General features: G+C 32.9%; 1 protein-coding gene across 1 annotated transcript in view; it reads left to right on the forward strand.

Moving 5' to 3' along the window:
* Positions 1-4,082: 4,082 nt before the first annotated feature.
* LOC127724964 (probable DNA double-strand break repair Rad50 ATPase) overlaps positions 4,083-12,112 on the forward strand; it is a 28,827-nt gene continuing 20,797 nt past the window's right edge. The window contains exon 1 of the mRNA XM_052231964.1: positions 4,083-4,482. Within this exon, the coding sequence (XP_052087924.1) occupies positions 4,110-4,482 (373 nt within the window). The 5' untranslated portion in view covers positions 4,083-4,109. The remainder of the gene's footprint in view (positions 4,483-12,112) is intronic.

The raw sequence follows: 12,112 nt of genomic DNA on the forward strand, positions 1-12,112 counted from the left end.
TATAGAAGAAAATTGTCTTGAAGAATTGATTGATACGGTATCATTTTTCTTTTTTAGTATTAGCATTATTCATGGAAAAAATTGATAGCTTAGAGAGCAATCATTTGATATTCTGTTAAGGGGAATAGGGAAAGAGTATTTCTTTAAAAGAATGGTCTAGCCTTGTAAGAACCGAAAAAAAATATCTTGCTACAGACAGTATGGAAAAAATATATTCTTGCATACAAAATGTAGGAAACGAGTGTGTTCAAGAGTGAAAATAGATTTTTGCGGTACAATGTCGCGCGAAATAAATTTATGTAACAGACCTTCATGTATCAGCAGGAAAAATAAAAATTATGTCCACAAAACATCCACCTGCCCCTTCATAAATTCTAATGGTCATCCCCTTACAGAAATTCACAATTCACGGGTGTTGTATTCCCGAGTAGAATTCTTGATGTAACGCAGTCATTCTAAATTATATCAATTATCTTATGGTAAAAACTAAATTATTTAAATGCCCAAAAAGGCGCAAGCCAGGGCCGACAGTGCAAGGGCTGGATAGCCATGCAAGGTAGTTAAAAACTTCCATAGTCGTGATGTAACGCTATAAGTAGAGATTTACGGAAAGTCTCGGTATGATCACTAGCGACTGTTCACACCGACTTTGACAGATAAAATGAAAGGGGTCGTCTCAGTAGTGAATTTTACGGCGCATTTGATTCATAAGTTATATTTCTGCAATTAAATAAAATTGGCGAAACATATTATCACTCCACCGACCAATAAGCAGCGAAATTTGATTCTTGATATTCTGTAAATAGTTATCAAAGGTACCAGGCTTATAATTTAATACGCCAGACGCACGTTTCGTCTACATAAGACTCATCAGTGACGCTCAGATCAAAATAGTTATAATGCCAAACAAGTACAAAGTTGAAGAGCATTGAGGACCTAAAATTCCAAAAAGTTGTGCCAAATACGGCTCTGGTTATCTATGCCTTGGATAAGAAAATCCTTAGTATTTAAAAAAATACATACTTTTTTAAACAGGAAATTTATAAAAATGACCATATAATTGATATTCATGTCAACACCGAAATGCTGATTACTGCGCTGGTGATACCTTGTAACAGTATAGTTTTTTCTCAGTACACCTACAATTCATAGAGTACTAATAAAAAAACAGTTAGAATCATTTTCCTGTTCAACAGACAAAAAAATAGAGGAAGGGTAATTAAGTTTGGTTCGATGGACCAATTAGAGTTTGACGAAATTATGTCAACCAATCACAGACAAAGGTGGACACGTTTTAAAATTTATCGGAATAATCAGTCGCAGTTTTAGTGGAGGATAATCCCAGGATCATTTCTACCATATTGTTTTGAACCTACATTTAAAATGCGATGACGAAAATAGAGGAAGGGTAATTTAGTTCGGTTCGATGGACCAATTAGAGTTTGACGGAATTATGTCAACCAACCAAAGACAAAGGTGGCTACGTTTTAAAATTTGTCGGATTAATCAGTCGCAGTTTTGGTGGAGGATAATCCCAGGATCATTTCTACCATCTTGTTTTGAACCTACATTTAAAATGCGATGGCCATTTTAAAAATTGGATAAGGCTGTCAGACATAGTTTTTATAGTTTGTTTTTTTTTTAGTTGACAAAGAACATTTCTATATTCAAAGATAGGTTCAAATACATTTCAAGTCCGAAAATTTACGTTATATCTTATTTTATATATATATATATTAAATGCATCCTCAATCTCAATATGTCCATCAAAAAGTTTTGCAAATTTAGAATTCCAACTATTTGCTTATATAAATTTAGAAAATGACTTTCTGTGGTTGTATACGTTGAAATGCTAATTGTTTCGTATTTTTTATTTTTATTTTGGTACGATCCCCTCCATTTTACATGTCAGAGTATGTGTAAACAGTCGGTACAGAGACTTTCCGTACATCTATAATAGCACGGAAACACGCATATCGACATAAAAGTAATTATAAACATTATTTCGAAACAAAGACATTCAAGTAATTTCTATCCCACGATGAATATTTTTCCCAAAATTTGCATACAAGTTATTTTCACGCACTTTAAATATGTAATTAAAAATATACCTTCATGTGCTTTTTTATGCTATTTTAAAAAAAATGATGGGTCCATGTACTCGTTTTCAAGTTCAATCATTTTAAATAATATAAAAAATAAGTCGGAAAATGCATATTTTACTGATACATGATTCTCATAAAATTCTTTTTATTCCCAAAAAAGTTTTTTTTTTTTTTATGAACAATCTATGAAAATTTTGGCAATTTTGCACGTTTTATTGCTTGAAAAATAGCACGGTGATACATACTGTTAATTATATTTTTGAAAAAAAAAGCATAGTAAAATATTGATTTAAGCAAAGTATAAAAAAATCCATTTGAGGAAAAATACACTGATGATCCACCATAATCGGTTATTTGGTGGAAAGATGTAACTACAATTTGACAACGCTTATATATATCAATTGACTGATGCCGGTGATTTTGAACAAATTCATATTCCAACGGACGGTGTTTCTGACGACTGATTTTGGTAAGGCAGCTGACTGGTATTTGACAAATAATGATACATACATTAAATCTCTTTTATTACATGACAATAAAGTAGATGTATACTGTTGTTATACTTGAAACTTTGAATGTGGGTTTCAAACTTTCGATAAGAGATATTTTGCGGGAAACTTTTTCTATGACGACCAATTCAGTGTTCTGAAGAAAGACAACTCTTTTCTTAAGGATTATGTACCCTTGTGTTGATTCAATGCTAAACATATAGAAATTTTATAGAAAATCCACAGCCTTTCCCCTTGTACTCTCATATTTGGCAATTCGGTGCTTGGTAGATAGAGGATTATTGCATGCAGTGCTAGCAATAATTTCATTAAAACAAGTTTATAAATTTAGATATTGGTTAAAACAAATATAAATATGGACCAATTCAAGTACACCTTCTAGGGTGCGCTCGACTTTAGTGACTCAGCACGAGGTGTTTTGGAATTTAAAGGTTGTTTATGACTTTTTGTTAACAATAAACGCTAGTACATCATAGAAAAACAAGTGAGTAATCTATGTTTAAAATTTTATAACAAAAATCTCTGTATTAAAATCTGTGGATTTTCTACAAAAATCTTGGTTTTATTTTCACCAAATTCTTTTTTTCTTCTAAATGCAATTAAACTATAAATAATAATGCTTTGCACGAAGTTTCCCTTTTGTATATGTTCAAAATGGCCCATCTCTATTATTCATTATCTTTGGTGTTTTGATACTATTGCAGTTTGAATATTTCGTAATTCACAGGGCACAGAAGGGGTCATAAACCTTAAAACAACATAAAAACTGCTAAAAACTTTTTTAAAAGGTTGGTGCCATATATTTATTTGGGTTTTATTTGAAAGAAAGAGTACACAAAGCAAAAATCTTCTTATAATTTTCTTGAAGAAATGTATATATTGTTTAATACTGGACATATTATTTCACTCCTGCGTAACATTTTTTGCAGGCATGAGATAAATCATATTTTTAAGATCAAAACACCAAAAATCATAAATTCTTGTATAAATAATTGATAGATACAAATATTTTGTTTAAATAACGTGAACAAATAATTATGCTTGTCGGTTCGATTGTATAAAATGATATGTATTTGAATTATTTGTTCCCCAAATCAATAAATACCTGAATACAAAATTTAAAGAACAAAATCACTGATAGAACTGAATAAGCATATCTTTTCACATACTACAGGTATATTATCCATACCATGAAAAGGTGTGGATGTGGTTTATAGAATAAAGAATAATGAATTAAAAGTTAACGAATATAGAAAAATAGGACAACATAAATAATGAATAGAGAATAATGGGATGCTCAAACATAAAAATAATAATTGTAAAAATAAAGAAAAGAGAAAAAATTGTAAACATTTAAAGAATAAAGAACTGAAGACCCCACCTGCCAGACCCAAATGGACTTTAAACTTATTCTTTGTTGAAACAATAATTAAACATGTCAGTCACCCGTGAAGGTAACTAATACGGACATTGTATGTTTTGAAACATAACAGAAATGCCGAATTATTTAGTTGTTTTAATACTGTCTGTATTTGTTTTGCATGGTGCTTTATATGTACATAAAGTGGAACAAAAAATTGTCCAAATAACAGACGAGTTACTTCAACACGGAAATGAAATAAAGAAAGTGAAAGAAGAATTTGAATCGACCAACAAGGCACTAACACAAGTGAAAGTAGAATTGGAATCGTCGAGAAAGGAACTTAAACAAGTGAAAGTAGAATTGGAATCGACGAAAAAGGAAGTTACACAAGTGAAAGTAGAATTGGAATCGACGAAAAATGAACTTCAACAAGTGAAGGTAGAATTGGATTTGACGAAAAAGGAGGTTAAACAAGTGGAAATAGAATTAGATAAGATTAAAAAAGGTAAATAAACACAGTCGAGAGCATATTTCAGCTATATCATGATACTAGTATAGGGAAATGTTCTTTTTTTAAAGCGCAAATGTGTTCTATAAATTGAAGCGCAAATGTCCATAAAAAGCGCAAATATCCTATGAAAAAACACAAACGTCCCGGGCCGACTAGTAAAAATAATCCAAATCAAAACTTTTTATACTTAGGGAGCATCCATTTTCACAACATATCTCAAGGGTTATTATAGAGTCAATTTTTCGTCCCAAAAATGCACAATATATTTGCCGATTGATGTCAAGAAAACATTCATATTCATCAACTTATCACAATTTATAATGATATTAATAGATCGATTACCTAATCATTTTTGCTAAATTGTGATTTGTCTATATGCCTTATTGTTTTTCTGTACGTATACATCCCGTCATTGTGTTATTGTGCTATCGTAATTTTGTATTCTTGTCTTCCATATTTGCTAATGTGCTTTGTTTTTATGCCTTGTTGTGCTTCTTTGTTACATATTTGTTTGTTTTTATAGTGGTTATGATTACAACAAAATGATTACTGTTGTACCCCTATTTTTGACATTTTTACCTATTATGTTAGTTTGTTTTGTTCACACATTGTTGTCAATATACTAGTTATGAAATTTGATGCGACTTTCATACAAGTGAGAGGTTCAACTAGCTATAAAACCAGGTTTAATCCACCATTTTGTTGATATATATTCCGTATCAACTTCACAAATAATACACGATGGTCTTGAAGAATAGATTTTTGGTACTGACGTTGTTTATCTTCTTAATAACGTGTTCCAGTATTCTTTTATTCGTCATTATGAATATTACTTTTACTGTTTAGTCTGTGTTTTGTGATATCCATTTGACGTGACTCTGTAGTTATACATCCCGTCATTGTGTTATTGTTCTATAATAGTTTTTGCATTCGTGTCTATCATTTTTGCTAATGTATTTTGTCTATATGCCTTTTTGTGTTTCCTTGATACATATGACGTAGCTCTGTCTTATATATCCCGTCATTGTTTTATTGTTCTATAATAATTTTTGTATTCTTGTCTTTCATTTTTGCTAAAAATCTTTCTCTATATGCCTTTTTTGTGTTTTGTGATATATATGACATGGCTCTGTACTTATACATCCCGTCATTGTGTTATTGTTCTATGATAGTTTTTGTATTCTTGTCTTTCATGTTCGCTTAATTGTGCTTTGTCTATATGCCTTTTTGTGTCTTTTGATACATATGACGTGGCTCTGTACTTTTACATCCCGTCATAGTGTTATTGTGCAATTGTAATTTTTGTATTCTTGTCTTTCATTTTTGCTAATGTGCTTAGTCTATATGCCTTTTTGTGCTTCTTTGTTATATATTTGTTTGTTTTGATAGTGGTTAAGAATATTACACAATTTTAACTGCTGTACCCCTATTTTTTTTTACATTTTTACCTATTATGTTTGTTTGTTTTGTTCACACATCGTTGTCAATATAATGGAATTTGATGCGACTGTCATACAAGTGAGAAGTTTAACTAGCTTTAAAACAAGGTTTAATCCACCATTTTGTTGATAAATATTCCATATCAACTTCGCCAATAATACACGATGTTGTTGAAGTGTAGATTCTTGATTCTGACGTTGCTTATCATCTTGAGAACGTGTTACAGTATTCTTTTATTTGTCTTTATGAATATTTTGTTTACTGTTTAGTCTGTGTTTGATGATACCCATTTAACGTGACTCTGTACGTATACATCCCGCCATTGTGTTATTGTTCTATGATATCTTTTTTATTCTTGTCTATCATTTTTGTTAATGTTCCTTGTTTATATGCCTTTTAGTGGTTTTTTTAATATACATATGACGTGGCTCTGTACTTATACATCCCGTCAATGTTCTATGATAATTTTTGTATTCTTATCTTTCATTTTTGCTAATATGCTTTGTCTATATGCCTTTTTGTGTTTCTTTGTTACATATGAAGTGGCTCTGTACTATACATCCAGTCATTGTGTTATTGTGTAACGGTAAATGTATGAATATACATTTGTTTGTTTTTATAGTGATTAAGATTATAACACAATGGTGACTGCTGTACCCAAACTTTTGAAATTTATACCTATTATGTCTGTTTGTTTTGTTTACACATCGTTGTCAATATATAATGGAATTTGATGCGACTGTCGTACAAGTGTGAGGTTTAGCTAGCTATAAAACCAGGTTTAATCCACCATTTTCTACATAGGAACATAATGCCTGTACCAAGTCAGGATTATGACAGTTGTTATCTGTTCCTTTGTTGTGTATGAGCTTTTGGTTTTGCCATTTGATTAGGGACGATCCTTTTTGAATTTTCCTCGGAGTTCAGTCTTTTTGTGATTTTAAATTTTATTAAATGTAAGGATACATGTAAGTTCAGACAATCATTAACTAGATCTTGGTTATAATTCCTCATGCCCAATATTTCTTTTCCAGCCCTAAAGTTAGTAAGTGATTGAATAATATTTCTCTAAAACAAGCTTACATGTACCTATAATTTAAACAAAGGCAACAGTAGTTTATCGGTGTTAAAAAGTCAAAAATCGATCAACTAGTTACAAAACAAAACCAAGGGAAAAACATCAACTATATGAGGAAAGAAAACAAAGGAACAACAGGAACACCGAAGTGCAGCAAAAACAAACGCCAACTGCAGAACTGTAAAACTGTTACAATTGCCCCTTCAAAAACAATCATAATTTATTGATTACAATTTTTGATTTTTTGGTTTGTTTAGGTTTTTTAACATGTTTAATTACTATATTTTCAGACATACTTAATGGTAGCATTCCTTAAACATGTTTAAATGACTAATTTATAAACTAATTTTGTAAACAAGATAAATAGATCATCATTAACAGCGATTCAACCTTCATGTTTTTCAGAACTTCACACACAAAGACCTGGGTTTTATGTAACTCTGTCGTCCCATACTACCTTACATCAGACTCAAAGAATAGAGTTCGACCAGATTATAACTGATGTTACAAATAATTATGATAAGATAACTGGAATTTTTACAGTTCCAAAGGACGGACTATATCATTTTTCGTTTACAATGTTCTCTTCAAAGGACAGACTACATGCCGAGATTGTGCATAATCATCAAGTGATTGGCCGAAATGTTGGAACTTCCGTCTACGTGTCAGCAACAATTAACGTAGTGATTTCCTGTAAACAGGGAGATTTAGTTTTTGTACGGCACTTAGCAGGACAAGGTGCTGAGACCATCTTTGGGGAACGATATCCAGCATTTTCGGGCTTCTTAATTAACTAAAAGCTGACGTGACAATATGGCAGGTGACAGACGTATTTTTTTTATTGTCCGGTACCTTATGTGATTTCCTTGGAAAGAAAGAAGTCTAAGAAGAAGGGTAGAAGAATAAATTCAACTGAAAATAAAAATAATACTAACAATACATGTGACATTAATTCAGGTGAGCAGTTCCACATTGTGCCGGTAGAGTAAACACGGGTGCAAATATAAACAATAACAATAACAATATTAAAAAAATGAGCCAGTCGAAGCTCAATCAGACTGATACACAATTAATGTACCAACAAGGTCCAATGTTTCCATTTCCATAACAACAGCAGTTTTGTTCTAGTCCGACCACTGGAGTATATCCTCCTCCAATGCAACATGTTTCACCCATTACATATGCACAACAACGACCACCATGGGTAGACGAGATGTTCAAACGTATGGACAAATTTCAGTCCAAATTAGATAAACTTGACCAAATCGATAATCTAGTAACCACAATAAATTCTAAAGTTATTCGTCTCGAACAAGGCAGACATTCTTTGGATGAACGTTTAGAGCATGTAGAAAAATGCACCTAACTCATTAGCGATGATTACGACGGGCAGAAAGTGAAGTTCAATGATATGAAATCTGAACTAATCAATATTTCTAAAGCTATGAAATCTAGTACTTCTGAAGTTAATAAAATAGATAAAAAAAATTCTTTGTCTGTTTCTGACTTACGAAACGAGTGTGGTAAATTGAGGGAAAGTATTTTGGATATCCAAATGAAGTCCACGAGTAACAATTTGAGTATAAAAGCAAAGTTTCAGTTATTGTCTGAGGTGATCTTAACAGCGGTACAGGCGAATTATATGATATCTTAGAAACTGATAATTTAGACCGGAACGCATGAAATTATTAAACGTGTTGTTTTCAATTTTTTACATCACTGGGTCGATACCTCTGCTGGTGGACTATCAGTCCCCGAGGGTATCATCAGCTCAGTAGTCAGTACTTCGGTACTGACATGATTTAACAAACTTTTCTAAAATTGTCAGTTTTTAAATTTTGAAATTATTAAGAAACTAAGGTTTCAACTCCCTTAGGCAAAGTTGACTTTAGATGAAGTTGGCTATTTATTTTAGGTATTTTTGTCATATAGTTCTTCAACGGTTTCGGTACTTATACATCCTTGGATTTCAAATGTTTGGCTTTGGGCGTTCCTGATGAAGGTAAATCCAGAAAAGCGCTTCGGACGCATGAAATTATTAAACGTGTTGTTTTCAATTTTTTACATCACTGGGTCGATACCTCTGCTGGTGGACTATCAGTCCCCGAGGGTATCATCAGCTCAGTAGTCAGTACTTCGATACTGACATGATTTAATAAACTTTTCTAAAATTGTCCGTTTTTCAATTTTAAAATTATTAAGAAACTAAGGTTTCAACTCCCTCAGGCAAAGTTGACTTTAGATGAATTTGGCTATTTATTCTAGGTATTTTTGTCATATAGTTCTTCAACGGTTTCGGTACTTATACATCCTTGGATTTCAAATGTTTGGCTTTGAGCGTTCCTGATGAAGGTAAATCCAGAAAAGCGCTTCGGACGCATGAAATTATTAAACGTGTTGTTTTCAATTTTTTTACATCACTGGGTCGATACCTCTGCTGGTGGACTATCAGTCCCCGAGGGTATCATCAGCTCAGTAGTCAGTACTTCGGTACTGACATGATTTAACAAACTTTTCTAAAATTGTCCGTTTTTAAATTATGAAATTAATAAGAAACTAAGGTTTCAACTCCCTCAGGCAAAGTTGACTTTAGATGAATTTGGCTATTTATTTTAGGTATTTTTGCCATATAGCTCTTCAACGGTTTCGGTACTTATACATCCTTGGATTTCAAATGTTTGGCTTTGGGCGTTCCTGATAAAGGTAAATCCAGAAAAGCGCTTCGGACGCATGAAATTATTAAACGTGTTGTTTTCAATTTTTTACATCACTGGGTCGATACCTCTGCTGGTGGACTATCAGTCCCCGAGGGTATCATCAGCACAGTAGTCAGTACTTCGGTACTGACATGATTTAACAAACTTTTCTAAAATTGTCCGTTTTTAAATTTTAAAATTATTAAGAAACTAAGGTTTCAACTCCCTCAGGCAAAGTTGACTTTAGATGAATTTGGCTATTTGTTTTAGGTATTTTTGTCGTATAGCTCTTCAACGGTTTCGGTACTTATACATCCTTGGATTTCAAATGTTTGGCTTTGAGCGTTCCTGATGAAGGTAAATCCAGAAAAGCGCTTCGGACGCATGACATTATTAAACGTGTTGTTTTCAATTTTTACTATATGGCGTTGAGTCCGATGACATCCCCAGTATTACTGAAAGGCGCTCTATGGACACAGTTACAAATGTTTTTGGACGGAAGTTGCTACAGATGTGCTACAATACGGGCCTCATGATTGCAAATGGTCGTCTAGGCGACGATTGCGACGGAAAATTTACGTTTTGCTCTTCTAAAGGTCAAAGTGCTAATGACTATGTGCTTGTGTTTCCAGAATATTACAACAGAATAGCGGACTTCAACGTTTTGCAATTTTATGCATTTTTCGAACATGCACTGATTTTTTTCTTCTTCGTTTATCCCCCCGTTTGCAAACACACAATTTTCCAAAGACATATAACATTATAAAGTGGGACTCAAGTAAAAATCACGAGTATTATCAACTTCTTTTAGAACACAGTGAATCACTTTTGACGCTCGTAAATAACTTATCCAGCGCAGACGATGTGAATGATGCTGTAAAGCAGATAAGTTGTGTTCTGTATGACAATGCATTTAAAGGTTTTGGGAAAACCATATTAGTGAACAATTCGACAAATGTGAAAAGACATAATAACGAATGGTTTAATGCAAACTGTGTCCTTGAACGTCGAACATTTAATTCATCTCGCAATTTGTACCAACGTTATTCTACAGACACAAATCTACATTTATAAATCTTAGCCCGGAATAGTTACAATAAGGCGACACGTGTAGCGCGAGCCAGTTTTAAACGTGCCAAAGGACTCGAAGTTTGCAAAATAGGTAAAACGAACCCACGAAAATTTTGGTCAACAGTTAAACCGCGAAAGAAATCAAAATGTTTAGCTGATAGTGATTTGTTGTTGCGTCACTTTGAACAATTGCTGGGGGAAGACCCTTCAGATATATGCGAAGAAGTCATTGGTCTAATTGAAAATAGCTCGTTTTTGGACACTTTTACAATAGACTCTTTAGATAACGAAATATTGGAAGATGACATTATACGTGCTATAACTAAACTTAAATCTGGAAAGTCTGCTGAGAATGATTCCATTATCACCGAAATGTTGTCATCGAATCCAGTTTTCGTCACTCCTACTTTTAAAACTATTTTCAACTTTATGTTTGAAAATGGCTTTTTTCCTGATACGTGGTCGGAAGGCATCCGAAAAATGGTGACTTAACAGACCCGAATAATTATCGACCTATCATTTTAGTGAGTATTTTATCAAAACTGTTTACATCGATACTAACCGAACGATTACTCAGCTTGGCTGAGGACGAGGAAAAACTTATCGATAACCAGTTTGGATTTCGACCTGGTCGGTCTACTGTAGACTCAATATTTGTACTTCAAGGTATATTAACATATATTCTACAACAGAAATCGAAATTATATTTCGCATTCGTCGATTTCCGGAAGGCATTCGACAACGTTATTTCTATGGTACAAGCTATTAAAGAGGGGAATAAGCACGAAATTTGTTCAATCATAAAAGCAGTTTATGAAACTGTTCGTCTAAGAATTCGCACTGAGGGTGAATTTTCAGAGGCTTTTGACAATTTCTTGGGAGTGAAACAAGGTGAACCATTCCTATGGACAATTATAACAGTGTTTTTAATATCAATGGATATCTATTTTATTTAATCTTGTTTGCTGACGATACCGTCCTGTTCGGAAAATCTGCCGAAACACTACAAGTCTTACTTAGTCTCGAAAAACTTTCATTTTATTGTAAAAAGTGGAATATTAATGTTAATACCGACAAGACAAAAGTTGTCGTTTTTAGAATTTGTTGGCAACCTGTTAATAACAGCTTTTTCTTCGACAACCAGGAGCTTGAAATTGTAAATTCTTATGTATACCAAGGCATGCTATTTTTTGCACTCACATATGAGGATTTCTCAGCAAGGAGCAAGGGCACTTTCTTCCTTATTCGACACTCTCAAGCGAGTTTATATTGAACATAGTCAAGCATGTTTTTTGTTTTACAGTATAGTGGCCTGTATACTGAACTATTCGTCTGAAAT

The sequence above is a fragment of the Mytilus californianus genome, unplaced genomic scaffold, assembly GCF_021869535.1.
Source record: "Mytilus californianus isolate M0D057914Y unplaced genomic scaffold, xbMytCali1.0.p SCAF_14, whole genome shotgun sequence".
Lineage (NCBI taxonomy): Eukaryota > Metazoa > Mollusca > Bivalvia > Mytilida > Mytilidae > Mytilus > Mytilus californianus.